Source organism: Heptranchias perlo, chromosome 4, assembly GCF_035084215.1.
Source record: "Heptranchias perlo isolate sHepPer1 chromosome 4, sHepPer1.hap1, whole genome shotgun sequence".
In the NCBI taxonomy this organism is placed as follows: Eukaryota; Metazoa; Chordata; class Chondrichthyes; order Hexanchiformes; family Hexanchidae; genus Heptranchias; species Heptranchias perlo.
In genome coordinates this window covers 93,177,370-93,200,927 of record NC_090328.1, presented here as the reverse complement: position 1 = coordinate 93,200,927, position 23,558 = coordinate 93,177,370, and the positions used below count along the sequence as shown (strand labels likewise).

The 23,558-nt window shown below is 42.9% G+C and overlaps 1 protein-coding gene across 1 annotated transcript in view; it reads right to left on the bottom strand.

Moving 5' to 3' along the window:
- Positions 1-14,522, bottom strand: part of hacd4 (3-hydroxyacyl-CoA dehydratase 4) — a 51,258-nt gene extending 36,736 nt beyond the window's left edge. The window contains exon 1 of the mRNA XM_067983304.1: positions 14,393-14,522. Within this exon, the coding sequence (XP_067839405.1) occupies positions 14,393-14,436 (44 nt within the window). The 5' untranslated portion in view covers positions 14,437-14,522. The remainder of the gene's footprint in view (positions 1-14,392) is intronic.
- Positions 14,523-23,558: the final 9,036 nt, after the last annotated feature.

Below are 23,558 nucleotides of genomic sequence, written 5' to 3'. Positions count from 1 at the left end.
TCCACCTCCAGCCAAGCTGTTCCGGTACAGCTACAAAACTGGCATCTACCCAACAATGTGGAAAATTGCCCAAGTATGTCCTGTCCACAAAAAGCAGGACAAATCCAATCTGGCCAATTATTGCCCCATCAGTCTACTCTCAATCATCAGCAAAGTGATGGAAGGTGTCGTCAACAGTGCTATCAAGCGACACTTACTCACCAATAACCTGCTCACCGATGCTCAGCTTGGGTTCCGCCAGGTCCACTCGGCTCCAGACCTCATTACAGCCTTGGTCCAAACATGGACAAAAGAGATGAATTCCAGAGGTGAGGTGAGAGTGACTGCACTTGACATTAAGGCAGCATTTGACCGAGTGTGGCACCAAGGAACCCTAGTAAAATTGAAGTCAATGGGAATCATGGGGAAAACTCTCCAGTGGCTGGAGTTATACCTAGGACAAAGGAAGATGGTAGTGGTTGTTGGAAGCCAAACATCTCAGCCCCAGAACATTGCTGCAGGAGTTCCTCAGGGCAGTGTCCTAGGGCCAACCATCTTCAGCTGCTTCATCGATGACCTTCCCTCTATCATAAGGTCAGAAGTGGGGACGTACACTGATGATAGCACAGTGTACAGTTCCATTCACAATCCCTCAGATAATGAAGCAATCCGTGCCCGCATGCAGCAAGACCTGGACAACATCCAGGCTTGCGCTGATAAATAGCAAGTAAAATTTGCGCTGGACAAGTGCCAGGCAATGACCATCTCCAACTAGAGAGAGTATAACCACCTCCCCGTGACAATCAATGGCATTACCATCGCCGAATCCCCCACCATCAAAATCCTGGGGGGGTCACCACTGACCAGAAACTTAACTGGACCAGCCACACAAATACTGTGGCTACAAGAGGAGGTCAGAGGCTGGGTATTCTGTGGCGCATGACTCACCTCATGACTCCCCAAAGCCTTTCCACCATCTACAAGACACAAGTCAGGAGTGTGATGGAAAACTCTCCACTTGCCTGGATGAGTGCAGCTCCAACAACACTCACGAAGCTCGATACCATCCAGGATAAAGCAGCCCGCTTGACTGGCACTCCATCCACCACCCAAAACATTCACTCCCTTCACCACCAGCGCACTGTGGCTGCAGTGTGTATCATCTACAGGATGCATTGCAGCAACTCGCCAAGGCTTCTTCGACAGCTCCTCCCAAACCTGCGACCTCTATCACCTAGAAGGACAAGGGCAGCAGGCACATGGGAACAACACCACCTGCACGTTCCCCTCCAAGTCACACACCATCCCGACTTGGAAATATATCACCGTTCCTTCATCGTCGCTGGGTCAAAATCCTGGAACTCCCTACCTAACAGCACTGTGGGAGAACCTTCACCACACGGACTGCAGTGGTTCAAGGCGGCGGCTCACCACCACCTTCTCGAGGGCAATTAGGGATGGGCAATAAATGCTGGCCTTGTCAGCGACGCCCACATCCCACGAATGAAGAAAGAGACCTCCGGCCCCCAGTGATCTTTTGAAAAGATAGCCCAAATGCCCAAGAATGGCTACAGTGAACATGAAAGATACAAATGTATGTTGCCATCAATTGGAAATGGAGACCAGGATGAAGAACATGGTTTAAAAGGCCTACGGCCTGGTGAGCTATTGGAGCCACTCTTCTAACAGAGCAGCTACTCTGACATATGAAGCGTGCTGTGGAAACATATCCACCAAAACCATGAGGGAAAAGAAACTGTCCAGCAGAAAGTTAATATTCAAGAACATTACCTATGAGATGTTACATGTGAGGCAACTAATATAAAGAAGATACACTGAAGAATGGCTCTCTGACATGCTCAGTTACTTGGCAACAACACATGTTAACACTGGTTAACGTGGCCCAGGAGAGTGATGAAACCTTTTAAACAAGGCACTGGCACGTGCTCCACAGAGAAACAATTAATGAAACAATCAGGATAGAGTTGAACACTGGTCCCAATCAGAGGGATTGAAATTGAGGAAATTAAAGTAAAAACGGACATAGTAATTTGGATTTCCAAAATTCAGGGTTAGGTTCCTTTCAGTTAACAATGAAATTGGGACAACTGACGAAAACTATGCATAAGATGGATATTCGTAACATGAGAGCTGGAGAATCTTTTAAGTCCATGATTTCTTGATAATATGGGACACTGTAGTTTTCTGTACAGTGCATTATGATTTTCTTTGTCTATATCACGATGTGTAATATTAACCAAGTGAAATTTCGAAGCAAAATGTATATTTTTATGTGTGTTTATGTAATAAAATGTAACTCAGGGTGAAAATTGACCCAGAGAGGTTTCATTCAGGTTCAAAGGTAGGGAGATGTAAGAATATGGTTTAAACAGAGCATAGTCAAGTATCCCATCACACATAACGACTAGGTATTTAGCAAGAGGACAGTGCTGGGGGAGACAAAGTTGCTGTCTCTGTGTGAACAAAAGGAGCTTGTAAATCAGGAGATAAAGGATGAGATCGTCACGCTACGTGGTACGGTTCATCTGAAGCTGTTTAACAGAGCCAGCATGGGAGTGGAATAATTTACGACCAGGAGATAAGACCAGAGATGCATATCTGCAACCTCAGCAGCCGAATAGTATAAAGATAGGGCACTCTGCACCCAAAAGTTAGAGCTCTTGGGACAGTTGGAAGTCCACAGCCCTTATAAACCAGAAGAGTAAATGGTTCAGATAGGTATGTGATGCTGACAAGACAAGAACGTGATAAGGCCACATTGCTGTTGGAGACTACGATTGAAAGACTGAAATGAAACAATGCAATGTTGACACTGAAAAGGGAACATCTACCATTCGAATCATGAATGATGGGAAACTGTGTATAATGTCGGACAGAATCCATGGGTAGGATTACTCTCGTGGCTTTGTGTTTGTTCAGGGAATCATGATAATTGTTTTAATCATACTACTAATATGTATGAAGTGAACCCTGAAGAAAGTCAAACGTAGACAGCAGACCTTAGAAATCACAGCTTTGCTCAGTGGAAAATAGGGTCGGTGTGAGGACTCGAAAGCCAGACTCTCTCGGCCTCAAGGTGGGGACTGTAAAGGAATATAGTTTCCTGTATGAGGAATTCAAAGGGTTAGACCTATCGGAGTTTTGGGTGAGAAACAACAGGAACAAGCCTTAATGCAGTAATACTCGTGATTAAAAACATAAAACCATGCTATCTGAGGCTAAAACAGTGAAACAAAGGATGGGCCTGTATGTCCGTACATGTCGCTGAGCAACAACATTCTGGAATCAAGGAAGAACGATTGATAGGCCCCTAAAAGTGCTGATAAGGGAACCATCTACAAATGGCTTAAATTTGCTGCAGTGGAAAGGGGGGCTAGGGGCTAAGTAGTATAAGTACTAGTGTATAAGTAGCTAGCCCCTACTCAGACTCAGGGTAGAGGACAGAAAAGAAAGTACCAGGCAGGTAATCGAGAACGAGAGTATGTGAATGAAGGAAGGGGGAACGAGGTTGTGGCTTCTACCCAAAGAACAACAGCGTAATATAATTCTCAATTGTGCTTTGTAAACTACTGCTTAAATACTGTAATGTATTGATTCTTGCTTGTACTAAATAAAGTCATATGGCTATTAACCATTATGGTGTCAGTCTCGAACAATTGAACAGAGTGTCAAATTGACTATACAAGTTGGTAATAAAATTACTTTTTTTTTTCATTCTTGGGATATGGGCATCGCTAGTAAGAACAGCAATTATTGCCCATCCCCAGTGGCCCTTGAGAAGGTCGTGGTGAGCCTCCTTCTTCAACCACTGCAATCCACGTGGTGAAGGTTCTCCCACAGTGCTGTTAGGTAGGGAGTGCCAGGATTTTGACCCAACGACGATGAAATAATGGCGATATCTGTCCAAGTCGGGATGGTGTGTGACTTGGAGGGGAATTTGGAGGTGATGATGTTCCTAAGCACCTGCTGCCATTGTCTTTCTAGGTGGTAGAGGTCACAGGTTTGGGAGTCGCTATTGAAGAAGCCTTGGCGAGTTGCTGCAGTGCATCCATTAAGATAACATGAGTGTGAAAATGATCATGATATAAGGTGAATATACCCTGAGTTCTGAATGAAGCCAAGTACTTTCAGAAAGCATAAGTAGCAGCTAAAGACTTTTCACAAATTGCATTTTTTTGTTTAAATTAACAAGTACACATTGTAATCATCAAGATATATCCCGCTAATAGTTTAGAAAAATTGTTGTACTCACCAACACCAAACATTCCAAGCTCAAATATTGCACGATTTAGACGCAGAATAAAACCCCCTCATCACAAACCCCTCAATCAGGAAGCATTCTATTGTTTGCTATTTGAAGTGAAGTAATAAACATTCTTTACATACATGTTGACGATTTCACTACAAATCCAAACACAGGAAATCTTCATCCTGTGGGGGTAATTTTAACTCTTATTGCTCGGCAAAAAATGGGCGATAGCGAATCGGCCGCCCATTTTACACCGTATTGAATTCAATGGAAAAGAAAATCGGGTGAGGTGTAAAGTGGGTGACCAATTTGCTGTCGCCTATTTTTTGCCCGGTGATACACGTTAAAATTACCTATGGTCTCTCAAATCAAGGGTCAGTACAGCATCCCTATATATCAATGTGGCATTTCTCGTTCCCACAACTATCTTTCTTGTGGCCTCTTTGAGATTGCCAATAAGTATCAAATTACAGGCAGTTTCTTATGCTGTAGATTTGCTGCACCTGGAAGTGGATTGAGAGTGGGTAACCTATTTTACCTTGGGCCCCTATAATCAGCAGAAAGAAATTATTTCCATCCCATTAGACAGATTTGAATTCAAACCTGCTCCAGGAGGTTGTCGAACCATTGCACCACCTACTTCCTAAGAATCAAACTTTGATGTATTCAAGAATATATTATCTTCCAATTTCAATGGGCTGTTTCACCAGCCACGCTCAATCCACATGACGTATGTTGCAAAACGGACCTAATTTGGAAGACCACACTCCCACAACATTTTGACCACATACCTTTGTAGTAGAACTGAAAATGTTCTACTATTACTTGGAAATACTGGGAAATCATTCATCCATTTTAGACAGTTGACTGTTTAATGGAATATTTCTCTGGCTGAGTCCAGCAAATAGTTCATTTAATTCTATGCCCATGCAAAATTCATCAGGGGTCTAGACTTTACTGATATAAGGAGTCAATTTTATAAGTCCATACAGTTGACAGGACAACCATGCCCACTGGTAACACATATCAAAAATTCAGGCACATGCTGCCCATGATTTTCGAACCTTGAAAATAAGTGCCAGCTTTATAAACATACAGAGCTTACTTTCTCGACATGCTGCTGTAATCAATTGACCTCTTGACTTCACTGCATATTCATCAGTGCCCTTCAAGCAACTATATCAAGCGCCTACCATGAACTCCCATTCTTAACAGAAGGGGTACCACTTGCTGAATGTCCAGATTATGAGTAACCAGATGCAAAGAATCCTTCACATCAATGCCAGGTTTACTAGAAGTTGCCACGATGCATTTATCCACAGGAATTCTGCCTTCTCTGAGCTCTTCAAGGCAGATAGTCAAGTGAACGGATGGCTTGTGGGTAATGAAGGACACACATCATTGCCAATGGCTAATGATCTCTCTAAGAGTTGGAAGAACAGAGCTGAGGAGCATTACAATGAAGAACATGCCTCTACCAGAGTTGTCATTGAGAAGAGCTATTTTCAGAGCAGCAGATTTGCAAATTCAAGCAAGTTTGAGCAGAAATTCTACCATTTTGTTTGACTACTCCTTAAGCTTGTCTGAAACATTGGGTCTAAGAAATCAAATGGTATATTTTGAATCTTTGCTGGAAACTTAATCAAGACATAATCAGTTGAAACCACTGTGGCTGCATATGCAGCCCAGATGCACACATAGCTGCAACACTGCAAGAGACTGCAGACTTTATGCCTGACTTGCCCATTTGGGCAAAAATGCTCCAAAGGAACAGGTTCTGTAGTCATCCTGCTGATTTTTTCGTCACTAGTTGTTCTCTGATAGAAAGAGGGAATGACCACCAGTGTCTTCATTTGCTTGTTTCAGGTTGCCAGGCCAGGCTTTTGCTCTAGGTAATTGTCTTCCATCTTGTTTGCCTCGTTAGATGGTTTCAGAAGATAGATAAAATGTAGTTTCTCTGCAGTTTACTGTGCCTCATGGAAAAGCTCATTTTTGGAAACTATATGGATCTGAATTGCTAATGCTCAGTTTGCCCCATGAGAGAACCTGTCCAGTCCCATTTTTAATCTATGTAAAGCTGCAACTCACAGCTTCTCAAAAATTTGAGAATAGACAAATGATTGTCTCTAAAGAGTCCTTGTTGCATCCCTTTCACCTTTCTCATAATTGAGCATGAATGGATTCTTTTTTTTTGTTACAGCAAAGTGTTTTATTTAGTAACCTTTATCAGGGCTAACATATTACAAGCTGTAAACACTTAACTTCCCTCATCAAGTAAGCAATGGAAATTTGTCACAATGGATGATATCAGAGCATTAAGTCACAATTCAAATGTAAACAATGTTAAGAAGGACATCTGAGAATGGAACCAGAACTGTATCAAAAAGAAAACAATTCAGCATTGTAAGAACATTCTGGTACCATGGTTACAGTCATTAAATAGCATGTCCTGTGATAACATTATCAATGTTACACCATAATAACACAGGTGGATTATGTATAAGAATAGAAGAATAGCTGCATTTATAATGTGGCTTATCATGTCAAAATAACTCAAAGTGCTTTTAAACAATGAATATGTTTTTGAGGCATAGTGACTCTTGTTATGCAGGTAAATGGCATTTATGTTGCTCAGTCGCAGGCAGCATTGAAGATCAATGTTCAGTTCATTTGTTATTATGGTTGGAGATCTGAGATGGCACAATGTAGCAGTACACGCCACAAGATACAGAGCCTCTACTAACATTATGACTTCTACTCTTAAGCTCTTTATATTTGCTTCTCTGGCTCGAATTGACAAGAATTTTGACCGAACATCATTTCTGATCTACGCCGGTCAAACTTGTGTTCTATTTCTTTGATGTAATTCTTAACATTGTTTGTATTTGAATTATGATTAAATTCTAAGATATCATCCATTATTCTTAGAGTCTTCAGGTGTGACAAAAAACTCCTTTTAATTTTTGTTGTTTACCTGATGAGGGAAGTTATCTGTTTACAGTTTGTAACATAATGTCCAAGATGTTCTGATTTCATCATGTGAAATTTTGACCATACATCATTTCTATATACATCAGTCAAAATTGATTGGCTCATTGGAAGGGACTTGCATTACCAGTTAACCTTTCTTAATTGGACAGTAAGGTTCAAACCTGGAAAAGGGGGTTTTCAGTGAAATTTAAAGTATAAAAACAGCCACAATAACTTGCATTTATATAGCAGCTTTAACACAGTAAAACGTCTCAAGTCGTAAAAAGGGCCGTTCGTTGTCTCCAAATCAGTCAGCAGTTGGGCAGAGTCAGCAGAAGTCAGTTGAGCAGAAGTCAGCTGATTCAGTCCAAAGTCACTTGGTCAGTTAATCAGAAGCAAGTAGTCATCAGCTCATTCAATCCACAGTCAGTTTGGGCACAATCAATTTGAGCCAGAGAAGCAAATATAAAGAGCTTAAGAGTAGAAGTTATAATGTTAATAGCGGCTCTGTGTCTTGTGGAGTGTACTGCCACGTTGTGCCATCTCAGGCCTCCAACCATAGCATGAGTTTGAGGCACAATAGCATGAACCCAACAATCCTTGCCAGGTAGTTGAGCCAGAAAGAGAAGGGAAACTAGGAGATGGCTACAGATGGTGACACAGCTCAAGCCTCCAGAAAAAAGTCAACCAATGGACCACAAAATCGATCTACCAAGTGATGATGCTGCCTCTTAGGACAACACCGCCCTCCTGCCAGCCCCTCAGATGCCTGCACATGTGGCAGAAAAAAGTTAGGGCCCAGCTGTCCTAGCAGCAGCACAGGAGATGCAGCCTGCAGCAAGTGCCTTTGAGACCAGGCCGACAAATAAAAATGTTCTTTTCTGGTTCTGTATAGTCTATGTTCCTATGGGCATTGACGCATACTGGGGATGCGGGGTTAGTTGCTTATGTCTTATGATGTACCATAGTCTCTTGGAGCCTGCTTGCTTGCTTTAGAGAGTCGGGGAGGAATTTCCTGGTGTTATTCCTGAAATTGGTGACAGGTTTTTTTTTCTCAGAAATTAATATTACTAACGATTGAAGATGATGGTGCAGAAGGTTGCACCTGCTAATTAGATAGGGTGAGCACTGAAGCTTCAGATGGCCTTTTCTCACTCCTCTTTGTATGTGCTGCCTACTGTACAATTGTGAATTTTTCATTTACCTCATCAGCTGTCCTTCTGGTCTCCAACAATGACCATGCCAATTGTGCTAAATTACTTCTCTTTGTTCAAACTATTTTCCAACCTCTATTCATGTTCATAGCTAGACAACATTTTACATAAGCGCATCAGTCCCATATGAAACAAAGCCTGTGTCTTTATTCTAAGAACATAAGAAATAGGAGCAGGAGTAGGCCGTACGACCCCTCGAGCCTGCTCCGCCATTCAATCAAATCCTGACTGATCTTTGACCTCAACTCCACTTTCCTGCCCGATCCCCATATCCCATGATTCCCCTGGAGTCCAAAAATCTATCTCAGCCTTGAATATATTCAACGACTCAGCATCCACAGCCCTCTGGGGTAGAGAATTCCAAAGATTCACAACCTCCTCATCTCAGTCTTAAATGGCCAACCCCTTATCTTGCGATTATGCCCTCTAGTTCTAGAATCACCATCCAGGGGATACAACCTCTCAGCATCTATCCTGTCAAGCTCCCTCAGAATCTTATATATTTTAATGTGATCACCTCTCATTCTTCTAAACTCCAGAGAGTATAGGCCCATTTTACTCAACCTCTCCTCATAGGACAACCCTCTCTTCCCAGGAATCAATCTAGTGAACCTTTGTTGCACCGCCTCTAAGGCAAGTATATCCTTCTTTAAATAAGGAGACCAAAACTGTACGCAGTACTCCAGGTGAGGTCTCACCAAAGCCCTATACAATTGTAGTAAGACATCCTTACTCTTGTACTCCAACCCCTTTGCAATAAAGGCCAACATGCCATTTGCCTTCCTAATTACCTCCTGTACCTGCATGCTAACTTTTTGTGTTTCTTGTACCAGGATACCCAAGTCTCTCTGGACACCAACATTTAATAGTTTCTCACCAGTTAAAAAATATTATGCTTTTCTATTCTTCCTACCAAAGTGAATAACCTCACATTTCCCCACATTATACTGTCTCTGCCACCTTCTCGCCCACTCACTTAACCTGTCTTTGGGCTTTGGGCTCGATTTTCAAGCTGAAGTGCGGGTGCGTTGGGGGCCGGGGGGCTCCGAAAATCGGGGAAATCCCAAGCGGGTGAGGGTGACGGCTCCAACCCGCTGACTTCCGGGTTCCCCACGGACGCATCTGTGTGTGCGCGTGCCTCACGAATACGGAAATCCCACCGGCAATTAAAGCCAGCGGGATGATAGTTAACACAGTTATTTAGATGGTTTAAGTATTTGAAGTAGTTAATTTCAGGGTGATTGAGGCAGGGGACCAATTTTTATTCTGCCTCAGCGTGTTTCCCGTGCTGTGGGAAACACTCCATGTTTTAGGAGACGTGTTTCAGCCGGCAGCCAGTTGGACGTTGAAATGCTTGTTTGAGAGATGGGGATAAAAGGTGAGTTATTACAGCAGGGCACTCTGCTCTTTCAGACAAACTTTTGGCTGGGAGATCTTTGTGTTTACACTGAAAATTCTTAGCTTCCACTCAGAATTGTTCTGTTGACACATATTTACCAACTTTTCGGACCCCCTCAAACTGACACCATCAGGATGGCGGGGGGGGGGGGGGGCACCATGGCTGCAAACACTTCCCTCCTCCTCACTCCGGCCAGTAGCTGCTGCAGTGAGGCATCATTAAATCTTGTGCTGCTCCATTGTGCCTTTTTGGTGTTTGCTGCAGCAAAAGCCTTTGGAGCAGTGACCCTTTAAATAGAGCCGTTCCAGCTGACAGCCTGTGATGTGGGTGCGCAGTCCGCCCACTGCGCAGCTTTCGGACGGCAAACCCGGAAGCCATGTTAAGGGCCACCAATTAACTCGTGATCGCATGCGAAACGGTAAGATTTTATTAGTCGGGTTACCCATGTGCCCATTGACCCCGCCATCCCGCCGCCATTTGAAAATCAAGCCCTTTGTGTCCTCCTCACAGCTTACTTTTCCACCTAGCTTTGTATCATCAGCAAACTTGGATACATTACACTCGGTCCCTTCATCCAAGTCATTAATATAGATTGTAAATAGCTGAGGCCCAAGCACTGATCCTTGCAGTATCCCACTAGTTACAGCCTGCCAACCTGAAAATGACCTGTTTATCCCTACTCTCTACTTTCTGTCCGTTAACCAATCCTCTATCCATGCTAATATGTTACCCCCAACCCCATGAGCCCTTATTTGGGGAACAACATTTTATGTGTCACCTTATCGAATGCCTTTTGAAAATCCAAATATACTGCATCCACTGGTTCCCCTTTATCTACCCTGCTAGTTACAGCCTCAAAAAACTCCAATAAATTTATCGGACACGATTTCCCTTTCATAAAACCATGTTGACTCTGCCTAATCATATTATGGTGCTCCAAGTGCCCTGTTACCACTTCCTTAATTATGGATTCTAGCATTTTCCCAACGACTGATGTCAGGCTAACTGGCCTGCAGTTCCTTGTTTTCTCTCTCTCTCCTTTCTTGAATAGCGGTGTTACATTTGCTACCTTCCAATCTGCTGGGACCATTCTCGAATCTAGGGAATTTTGGAAGATCATAACCAATGCATCCACTATCTCTGCAGCCACCTCTTTTAGAATCTTCGGATGTAGGCCATCAGGTCCAGGGGATTTATCGGCTTTTAGTCCCATTCGTTTCTCAAGTGCCTTTTCGCTACTGACTCTACTGATAATAATTACTTTAAGTTCCTCACTCTCATTAGCCCCTTGGTTCCCCACTATTGCTGATATGCTTTTTGTATCTTCTGTGGTGAAGACAGATGCAAAATATTTGTTTAACGCATCTGCCATTTCCTGATTTCCCCATTATAATTTCTCCTTTCTCAGCCTCTAGGCGACCAAGGTTTATTTTTGCTACTCCCTTCCTTTTTACATGTTTGTAGAAGCTCTTACAATCCGTTTTTATATTTCTTGTTAGTTTACTTTCATATTCTATTTTCTCCCTTTTTATCAATTTTTTGGTCATCCTTTGCTGGTTTCTAAAATTCTCCCGATCCTCAGGCTTACTACTCTTCTTGGCAACATTATAGGCCTCTTCGTTTAATCTAATACTATCCTTAACTTCTGTAGTTAGCTACAGGTGGATCACTTTTCCCGTGGAGTTTTTATTTCTCAATGGAATGTATATTTGTTGAGCATATTGAAATATTTCTTTAAATGTTTGCCATTGCTTTTCAACCGTCATACCCTTTAATTTAATTTTCCAATCTACCTCAGCCAACTTGCCCCTCATACCTATGTAATTGGATTTATTTAAGTTTAAAACTCTAGTTTCGGACGTAAGAATGTCACTCTCAAACTCAATGTGAAATTCTATCATATTATGATCACTCTTCCTCAGAGGATCCTTTACTAATTAACCCTGTCTCATTACAAAACATAAGATCTAAAATTGTCTGTTCCCTGGTTGGTTCCATGACGTATTGCTCTAGGAATCCGTCTCGAATGCATTCCATGAAGTCGTCCTGCAAACTACCTTTGATTTGATTTGCTCAGTTTATATAAAGATTAAACTCCCCCATGATTACTGCATTATCTTTGTTACAAGCTCCTATTATTTCATGATTAATACACTGTCCAATGGTATAGGTACTATTAGGGGGCCTATAAACTACTCCCACCGGTGTTTTCTGCCCCTTGTTATTTCTTATTTCCACCCATACTGATTCTACTTCCTGATCTTCCAAGCCAAGATCCTTTCTCACCACTGTCCTTATGTCATCCTTTATTATTAGAGTTACACCCCCTCCTTTCCCATTTCACCTGTCTTTTCTGAAACGTCACGTATCCGGGAACATTTAGTTCCTAATCTTGGTCACTTTGCAACCATGTCTCTGTAATGGCTATTAGATCAAATCCATTTATCTCTATTTGTGCAACTAACTAATCTATCTTGTTACAAATGCTCCGTGCTTTCAGATAAAGAGCCTTTCATTTTGACTTCTTACCATTTTTTCCTGCTTTGACCTTATTTGTTGATGCACTATTATTGGTAAACTCTCTGTCTCTTCCTGCCACACTCTGCTTATCTTTACCCAAATCACTACACTGCTCTGTTGCCTTGACTTTTGTCATTAGATTTCTAAATTTCTCCTCACCTGACCCCTCCCCCCCTTTTAGTTTAAAGCCCTATCTACAGCCCTAGTTATTCGTCTAAGTGTTAGCGTACCCTAGTTTAATACTGAATCCCGAATCGTGTTATACCACTCATTGGGAAATACGTGGGATGCCCACCATTACCTCTGAAGGCAGAAAATATCATGCTACTAGATCAATGCATACAGGCTACATACCTTGGTCAAATTTATTTACAGCTGAAATAATATACAGAAGCAGCAAGATACTGATATGGTTCAGTAATCAAAATTGAATTATGAGGGTAAGTGTCCATGTTCACGCTGCTGGAATGGAACCTCGTCCATTGGCAGCATATATCAGAAAATTGTGGGCAGGCTACCAGGCTTTTCTGTTCATTAAAAGTTTGGAAACTTAGTTGACTCTTTGAAACAAAAGAAACAAAAGAATCCCAAATGCGCAAAGCGCCTCTCAATGTCATCTTAGAAACAGGTAAATTACTTGGAAGGAGTCTTCACAGAGACCTAAGGATCTACTTAGGGGCAAGGTGATCAGGGAAAGGAAGACCCCAGAATGTCTGTAGATTGGAGATTTTCTCAACAGTCAGGCAATCAAAATTTAGTTAAGGGGACAATGTATGAACTGACATTTCTTGGGGGGGGTGGGGGGTGGGGAGTGGCCTAATAGTCCGATTTTAAAACATTCCTGACATGATGAGTTCCCATTCTTTGCTGACACACTGAAGAGAGGTCCCAGGGCAGAGGTTTAGACTTTCACACACATACATTGAAAAGCAAATCAAACTGGACTGCTTTCATGCACTTCCATGCAGCCAGCTGAAAAGTGGCTTCATAGCAGAATGATGCATGACAGTGTAGGAAGGGGTCTAAGCAGAATGAGAAAGTAGAATTAATTTGCATCAGTAGCACTCCTGCCTCTAAGCTACAAGCTTTTCTCCATGACATAAAAATATAATTTAGGCTGATATTTTAGTGCTACACTATTGGAGGTGCTGTCCTTTGGCTGAAATATTAAATTGGGCCTCCACCTACTTGCACTTCAGATGGAGATTAAATCGCCTGTGGCATTATTTGAAGCAGAACAAAGAATTCTCCCAATGTCAAATATTCCTCCCTCAACCAACATCATCGAAAACATCTCATTGCCGTTTGTGGGATCTCACTGTGTACAAAATGATTGCTAAATTTGCTTGCATATTTCAAAATAATTCACAAGTGAATGAGAGACATCATAAATTGTTAGGTACAAGTCTTTCTTTCGTCCAGGTTGTTTGAGCTTTTTCCCCTCATTCCCTTGAAGTTGGTCCTTTTAAACAATTGTACATCTGGGTCTTGGTCTTCTATAGTGCTGAATCCCAGGTCAGGTATAACGTGAAGACATTGCGGTTCTGACAAGGCACCCGCTACAAGCGAGGCGTCGCCAGTGAGATGGGGTCTTGGAAAATGTGAATCGGAGAAAAGGGAAACTGTTTAATCTCTAGGATTCAGCTGACAAATCGCTCCAGCTTTGCTCTTGTGGTTTATGTCATCTGAACTCCCTCAATGAAATGATTTTCTTGTAATCACGCCCAACCTACTATTCTCTGTGCGGCTGATGTTACTTTTTCTAAGGAGCATTTGCTTAAACTCTCAAAATCCTGGCTGTCCTCTTCATTCCCTTCTATCTGCTCGATTCCCCATTTTCCATGATCTCGTCAGTCAGAGGAAACGCCTTACTGACAGTTCGACATCGGATCAACGACCCCGCCCACCACCGCCGACGTTTTTCTTCCAGAAATAACAAGAGCAGCTCAAGAAAGATTAAAGAAAACCTAAAGATCAGGCCTTCTGAACACATCAACAGCGAGTTGTGCGCAGAGTGTCAGACAGACGCTCCTTATTTACCTTGCCCGGGGCGGTCTGTTTGCCGATTCCTGGTTCTCGGGCATTTGTACGTTGAGTTTGGATTTGATCAGTCTCCACCTTCAAGTCAGCTCTCCACTGAAGCTTCTGAGGAAGTTCGAGCAGCTCACACTTTGCAGGAAGCCTGACGTCATCTATGGAAAGTATCTTGTTGCAAGAGAAGAACTAGCGCCAAACTGGCGATCTTGTCAGTGAGTTGTGTAAAAATACTTACACATGTATACAGGAAATAGCAGAAGAGCAAAAACTGTTATTAATCCAAACCAGTGAAAGGAGATATTTTCAAACAACTTCTGTTGCAAAACACATTAGTTTTGATAATGGTATGCTGTTTATTTGAAAATGCAAAATGCTTTTCAAAAAAAAACTTTGCTAAAAACAAGGACAGTTGTATTTTGAAAGAAAGCAAAAAGTTATTGCGATGTAGCAAGGCGGGATGACCAATTTTGCTAAATTTATTCTTTTTTTCAAATTTATATTTGAAAAGAAAATTCGGCTAAGTTTATAATATGATATAAGGTCCTGCATTAAAGGAATAACATAAATTTGGAACCTCCATTATCCTCCATCCCACCAGAATTTTTGTAGGCCTTAGTTGAGATATGCTTCATTGCACATCTTTATTATTTTCATTCCATCTTAGTAAATAAATAGGGATACATATACACAAATCACTAAAATTAGAGACGCAGGTTAATAAGGCTATATAAAAAAAGACAAATCAAGCACTAGGGTTCAGTTCCAGAGAGATAGAATTGAAAAGCAAAGAAGTAATGTTGAACTTGCATAGAACATTGGTTAGACCACACTTGGAGAATTGTGCACAGTTCTGGTCTCCATATTATAGAAAGGATAGAGAGGCATTGGAGAGGGTGCAAAAAAGATTCACAAGGATAATACCAGAACTGAGAGGATATCCTTATCAGGAAAGGCTGAACTGGCTGGGCTCTTTTCTCTAGAAAAGAGAAGGCTGAGGGATGATCTGGTAGAGGTCTTTAAGATAATGTAAGGGTTTGATAGGGTAGATGTAGGGAAAACGTTTCCACTTGTGGGGGAGTCCAAAACTAGAGGTCATAAGTATAAAATCGTTGCTAATAAATTCAATAGGGAATTCAGGAGAAACTTCTTTACCCAAAGTGTGGTAAGAATGTGGAACGCATTACCACAAGGAGTAGTTGAGGCAAATAGCTTAGACGAATTTAAGGGGAAGCTAGATAAGCAATGAGGGAGAAAGGAATAGAAGGGTATCCTGATAGGGTTCGATGAAGTAGGGAGAGAGGAGGCTTGTGTGGAGCATAAACGCCGCATAGGCCAGTTAGGCCGAATGGCCTGTTTCTGTGCTGTAGTTTCGATGTAACAAGTACAATATAAATAACACAAGAATTGACTGGAATATTTGTGAATGGACACTTTTCCTGCTACAGTTAGTTATTTTTTTTGTTATTTTTATTGCACTTGTCTTCAATCCCATGCCTACAATATTGCTGTACAATGAAGGTAAGACCAAAACTTGGGAATTTTCTGCCAATTTCCATGATCCACAAATGACGAGGTGAAATCCCCTCCATTATGGTGGCAAATGGAGAATGCACCACATATCTATAGTAAATTAAGTATGTGAGCTGTCTGTTCCATTGAAGACTCTTACATAAACCTGCTGTCACGTGACATCCATTGAAAAATGTCCACATTTTCTTGCAATTACAAGTTACACCTGTACAGGCCGCTGTGATAGGATTTTCAATGTTAAAGTTATCACATGTTGCCTGTCACATAACATCCACTGTTTTAGTGACTGTCTTGAAGGGTACTTATATCCATCTTTTCCCCACAAGTGATTCAAAATGCTTTCTGAAGAAATTTTCATTCACCATGTTTTTCTCAGTAACTGAATTTTCTAAAAGTAAAAATAAAGGTATAAACAAAAAAAAATTATATGAAAAAATTTAAATTTCACAATAACCAGTGAAGTGTCTTTTAATGCCATAATTAATATTATCACTTGAAGGCTTCAGCCTCTCCCAAAACTAGGGTCTTAAATTTAAACAAGGCCAATTATGTAGGTATGAGGGGCAGGCTGGCGAAGGTAGATTGGGAAATTAGATTAAAAGATATGATGGTAGATAAGCAATGGCAAACATTTAAAGAAATAATTCATAATTCTCAACGAATATAATTTCCCTTCAGGAATAAAAATTCCACGGGAAAGGTGATCCACCCGTGGCTAACTAGAGAAGTTAAGGATAGTATTAGATTAAAAGGAGAGGCTTATAATGTTACCCAAAGAGTAGTAAGCCTGAAGATTGGGAGGGTTTTAGAAATCAGCAAAGGATGACCAAGAAATTGATAAAGAGGGAGAAAATTGAATATGAGAGTAAACTAGCAAGAAATCTAAAAACAGATTGTAAGAACTTCTACAAGTATGTAAAAAGAAAGAGATTAGCGAAAGTAAACGTTGATCCCTTTAGAGGCAGAGACAGGAGAAATTATAATGGGAATAAGGAAATGGCAGAGACGTTAAACACATATTTTGATTCTGTTTTCACAAAAAACATACCAGAAATAGTGGGGAACCAAGGGTCTAACGAGAGTGAGGAACTTAAAGTAATTAAGATTAGTAAAGAAAAAGTACTGGAGAAATTAATGGGACTAAAAGCCGACAAATCCCCTGGATCTGATGGCTTACATCCTAGAGTTTTAAAAGAGGTGGCTGCAGAGATAATGGATACATTGGTTTTGATCTTCCAGAATTTCCTAGATTCTGGAACAGTCCCTGTGGAGTGGAAGGTAGCAAATGTAACACCGCTATTCAAGAAAGGAGGGAAAGAGAAAACAGGGATCTATATGTCCGTTAGCCTGACATCAGTAGTAGGGAAAATGCTAGAATCTATTATTAAGGATGCAGTAACAGGACACTTAGAAAATCATAATATGATTAGGCAGAGTCAACATGGTTTTATGAAAGGGAAATCATGTTTGACAAATCTCTTAGAGTTTTTTGAGGGTGTAACTAGCAGGGTAGATAAGTGGATGTGGTATATTTGGATTTTCAAAAGGCATTCGATAAGGTGCCACACAAGAGGTTGTTACACAAGATCATGGCTCATGGGATTGGGGGTAATATATTAGCATGGATTGAGGATTGGTTAACGGACAGAAAGCAGAGAGTAGGAATAAACGGGTCATTTTCAGAATGGCAGGTTGTAACTAGTGGGGTGCCGCAAGGATCAGTGCTTGGGCCTCAGCTGTTTACAATATGTATCAATGACTTAGATGAGGGGACCGAGTGTAATGTATCCAAGTTTGCTGATGATACAAAGCTAGATGGGAAAGTAAGCTGTGAGGAGGACGCAAAGAGCCTGCAATGGGATATAGACAGGTTAAGTGAGTGGGCAAGAAGGTGGCAGATGGAGCATAATGTGGGCAAATTTGAAATTATCCACCTTGGTATGAAGAATAGAAAAGCAGAACTTTTTTAAACGATGAGAGACTAGGAAATGTTGGTATTCAGAGGGATTTGGGTGTCTTTGTACACGAATCACAGAAAGTTAACATGCCAGTACAGCAAGCAATTAGGAAGGCAAATGGTTTGTTGCCTGAGAGGAGCCGAGCCGAGCGGAGGGAGCGTCCGATAAAAGGCGGGATTTCAGAGCGCTGAGAACAGCTGAGAGGAGCCGAGCCGAGCGGAGGGAGCGTCCGATAAAAGGCGGGATTTCAGAGCGCTGAGAACAGCTGAGAGGAGCCGAGCCGAGCGGAGGGAGCGTCCGATAAAAGGCGGGATTTCAGGGCGCTGAGAACAGCTGAGAGGAGCCGAGCGGAGGGAGCGTCCGATAAAAGGCGGGATTTCAGAGCGCTGAGAACAGCTGAGAGGAGCCGAGCCGAGCGGAGGGAGCGTCCGATAAAAGGCGGGATTTCAGAGCGCTGAGAACAGCTGAGAGGAGCCGAGCGGAGGGAGCGTCCGATAAAAGGCGGGATTTCAGAGCGCTGAGAGGAGCCGAGCGGAGCTGCGACCGAGTTCGAAGTGACGTCAGGAATCAGATCGGGACGCGACACAGGGGAGGCACCTGATTGGTGAGTAGGTTCAGGTGAGTATTTCTCCTTATCGACAGTAACTGAAGTAAAAGGAAAGGGAAGGTCTGCAGGTCTTATAGGAAGTAGCATTTATTTTTTAGTGAATCAAGGTCCCTAGTGTAGTTAACATTCTCTAAATTGAGAACAATTTAAAGGAGTAAACTCCTTAAAGGGAGTGGTAAGTAGTTTTTCTTTCCTTTTTTTTTCTCTTGACATTGTAGTTGTTCTTAAGCTAATTTAAGGGTTAAGTCATGACAGGAGATCCCAGCGCCGTGTCATGTTCCTCTTGTGGGATGTGGGAATTCAGGGCTCCTTCCTGTATCCCTGATTCCTTCACCTGCGGGAAGTGTGTCCAGCTGCAGCTATTGTTTGACCGCTTGACGGCTCTGGAGCTGCGGATGGACTCACTTTGGAGCATCCGCGATGCTGAGAAAGTCGTGGATAGCACGTTCAGTGAGTTGGTCACACCGCAGATAAAAATTACTGAGGGAGATAGTGAATGGGTGACCAACAGACAGAGGAAGAGTAGGAAGGCAGTGCAGGGGTCCCCTGCGGTCATCTCCCTCCAAAACAGGTATACCGTTTTGGATACTGTTGGCGGAGATGGCTCACCAGGGGAAGGTGGCAGTGGCCAGGTTCATGGCACCGTGGCTGGCTCTGCTGCACAGGAGGGCAGGAAAAAGAGTGGCAGAGCTATAGTGATAGGGGACTCGATTGTAAGGGGAATAGACAGGCGTTTCTGCGGACGCAACCGAGACTCCAGGATGGTATGTTGCCTCCCTGGTGCAAGGGTCAAGGATGTCTCGGAGCGGCTGCAGGACATTCTGGAGGGGGAGGGTGAACAGCCAGTTGTCGTGGTGCATATAGGCACCAACGATATAGGTAAAAAACAGGATGAGGTCCTACAAGCTGAATTTAGGGAGTTAGGAGTTAAACTAAAGAGTAGGACCTCAAAGGTAGTAATCTCAGGATTGCTACCAGTGCCACGGGCTAGTCAGAGTAGGAATGACAGGATAGCTAAGATGAATACGTGGCTTGAGAGATGGTGCAAGAGGGAGGGATTCAAATTCCTGGGCCATTGGAACCGGTTCTGGGGGAGGTGGGACCAGTACAAATTGGACGGTCTGCATCTGGGCAGGACTGGAACCAATGTCCTAGGGGGAGTGTTTGCTAGTGCTGTTGGGGAGGGTTTAAACTAATGTGGCAGGGGGATGGGAACCGATGCAGGAAGTCAGTGGGAAATAAAGTGGTGACAGAAACAAAAGGCAGTAAGGGAGAGTGTACAGAACATGACCGGACAGATGGTCTGAGAAAGCAGGGCAAAGACCAAGGGAAGTCTAGATTAAACTGCATTTATTTCAATGCAAGAAGTCTGATGGGCAAGGCAGATGAACTCAGGGCATGGATGGGTACATGGGACTGGGATGTTATAGCTATTACTGAAACATGGCTAAGGGAGGGGCAGGACTGGCAGCTCAATGTTCCAGGGTACAGATGCTATAGGAAAGATAGAGCAGGAGGTAAGAGAGGAGGGGGAGTTGCGTTCTTGATTAGGGAGAACATCACGGCAGTAGTGAGAGGGGATATATCCGAGGGTTCGCCCACTGAGTCCATATGGGTAGAACTGAAAAATAAGAAGGGAGAGATCACTTTGATAGGATTGTACTACAGACCCCCAAATAGTCAACGGGAAATTGAGGAGCAAATATGTAAGGAGATTACAGACAGCTGCAAGAAAAATAGGGTGGTAATAGTAGGGGACTTTAACTTTCCCAACATTGACTGGGACAGCCATAGCATTAGGGGCTTGGATGGAGAGAAATTTGTTGAGTGTATTCAGGAGGAATTTCTCATTCAGTATGTGGATGGCCCGACTAGAGAGGGGGCAAAACTTGACCTCCTCTTGGGAAATAAGGAAGGGCAGGTGACAGAAGTGTTAGTGAGGGATCACTTTGGGACCAGTGATCATAATTCCATTAGTTTTAAGATAGCTATGGAGAAGGATAGGTCTGGCCCAAAAGTTAAAATTCTAAATTGGGGAAAGGCCAATTTTGATGGTATTAGACAGGAACTTTCAGAAGTTGATTGGGAGAGTCTGTTGGCAGGCAAAGGGACGTCTGGTAAGTGGGAGGCTTTCAAAAGTGTGTTAACCAGGGTTCAGGGTAAGCACATTCCTTATAAAGTGAAGGGCAAGGCTGGTAGAAGTAGGGAACCTTGGATGACTCGGGAGATTGAGGCACTAGTCAAAAATAAGAAGGAGGCATATGACATGCATAGGCAGCTGGGATCAAGTGGATCCCTTGAAGAGTATAGAGATTGCCGGAGTAGAGTTAAGAGAGAAATCAGGAGGGCAAAAAGGGGATATGAGATTGCTTTGGCAGATCAGGCAAAGGTGAATCCAAAGAGCTTCTACAAATACATAAAGGGCAAAAGGGTAACTAGGGAGAGAGTAGGGCCTCTTAAGGATCAACAAGGTCATCTATGTGCGGAACCACAAGAGATGGGTGAGATCCTGAATGAATATTTCACATCGGTATTTACGGTTGAGAAAGGCATGGATGTTAGGGAACTTGGGGAAATAAATAGTGATGTCTTGAGGAGTGTACATATTACAGAGAGGGAGGTGCTGGAAGTCTTAACGCGCATCAAGGTAGATAAATCTCCGGGACCTGATGAAATGTATCCCAGGACGTTATGGGAGGTTAGGGAGGAAATTGCGGGTCCCCTAGCAGAGATATTTGAATCATCCACCGCTACAGGTGAGGTGCCTGAAGATTGGAGGGTAGCAAATGTTGTGCCTTTGTTTAAGAAGGGCGGCAGGGAAAAGCCTGGGAACTACAGACCAGTGAGCCTGACATCTGTAGTGGGTAAGTTGTTAGAGGGTATTCTGAGGGACAGAATCTACAGGCATTTGGAGAGGCAGGGACTAATTAGGAACAGTCAGCATGGTTTTGTGAGAGGAAAATCATGTCTCACGAATTTGATTGAGTTTTTTGAAGGGGTAACCAAGAAGATAGATGAGGGCTGTGCAGTAGACGTGGTCTACATGGACTTCAGCAAAGCATTTGACAAGGTACCGCATGGTAGGTTGTTACATAAGGTTAAATCTCATGGGATCCAAGGTGAGGTAGCCAATTGGATACAAAATTGGATTGACGACAGAAGACAGAGGGTGGTTGTCGAGGGTTGTTTTTCAAACTGGATGCCTGTGTCCAGCGGTGTGCCTCAGGGATCGGTGCTGGGTCCGCTGTTATTTGTTATTTATATTAATGATTTGGATGAGAATTTAGGAGGCATGGTTAGTAAGTTTGCAGATGACACCAAGATTGGTGGCATTGTGGACAGTGAAGAAGGTTATCTAGGATTGCAACGGGATCTTGATAAATTGGGCCAGTGGGCCGATGAATGGCAGATGGAGTTTAATTTAGATAAATGTGAGGTGATGCATTTTGGTAGATCGAATCGGGCCAGGACCTACTCCGTTAATGGTAGGGCGTTGGGGAGAGTTATAGAACAAAGAGATCTAGGAGTACAGATTCATAGCTCCTTGAAAGTGGAGTCACAGGTGGATAGGGTGGTGAAGAAGGCATTCAGCATGCTTGGTTTCATTGGTCAGAACATTGAATGCAGGAGTTGGGATGTCTTGTTGAAGTTGTACAGGGCATTGGTGAGGCCACACTTGGAGTACTGTGTACAGTTCTGGTCACCCTATTATAGAAAGGATATTATTAAACTAGAAAGAGTGCAGAAAAGATTTACTAGGATGCTACCGGGACTTGATGGTTTGACTTACAGGGAGAGGTTAGACAGACTGGGACTTTATTCCCTGGAGAGTAGGAGGTTAAGGGGTGATCTTATAGAAGTCTATAAAATAATGAGGGGCATAGATAAGGTCGATAGTCAAAATCTTTTCCCAAAGGTAGGGGAGTCTATAACGAGGGGGCACAGATTTAAGGTGAGAGGGGAGAGATACAAAAGGATCCAGAGGGGCAATTTTTTCACTCAAAGGGTGGTGAGTGTCTGGAATGAGCTGCCAGAGGCAGTAGTAGAGGCGGGTACAATTTTGTCTTTTAAAAAGCATTTGGACAGTTACATGGGGAAGATGGGTATCGAGGGATATGGGCCAAGTGCAGGCAATTGGGACTAGCTTAGTGGTATAAACTGGGCGACATGGACATGTTGGGCCGAAGGGCCTGTTTCCATGTTGTAACTTCTATGATTCTATATGATTCTATGATTTATTGCAAGGGGGTTGGAGTATAAGAGTAAGGAGGTCTTGATGCAATTAGATAGGGCTCTGGTAAGGCCACACCTGGAGAACTGCATACAGTTTTGGTCTCCTTACCTAAGCAAGGATATACTTGCCTTAGAGGGGATGCAACAAAGATTCACTAGATTGATTCCAGGGATGAGAGGGTTGTCCTATGGGGAGAGACTGAGTAGGATGGGCTTATATTCTCTGGAGTTTATAAGAATGAGAGGTGATCTCATTGAAATGTACAAAATTCTTCGAGGGCTTGACAGGGTAGATGCTGAGAGGCTGTTTCCCCTGGCTGGAGAGTCTAGAACTAGGAGTCATAGTCTCAAGATAAGGGGTCGGCCATTTAGGACCGAGATGAGGAAAAGTATCTTCACTCAGAGGGTTGTGAATCTTTGCAATTCTCTACCAGAAGGCTGTGGTTGCTCAGTCGTTGAGTATATTCAAGATTGAGATCGATAGATTTAAGGAACACTAAGGGAATCAAGGGATATGGGGATAGGGCGGGAAAGTGGAGTTGAGGTAGAAGATCAGCCATGATCTTACTGAATGGCGGAGGATACAGGGGTTGAGCAGGTAGTTTGAAGGGGAAGAGGTAATGGTACAGATGGGAGTGACAAGTTAGTAAGAAGGGGAGGGAGTAGTGGGAAAGCGAGGGACCACAAAGGGAGTGAGAGGGTGGGGGAAGCACAAGTGATTGGGGAGAAAATGGAAAGGAAACTGCTGAGGGCAACATTTTCCTCACAACCCCCACTCCAAAAGCAGCCTCCAGCCATTGGTGCTCCTATCCCTGCTATTCCATGCCATACCACGCAGTAC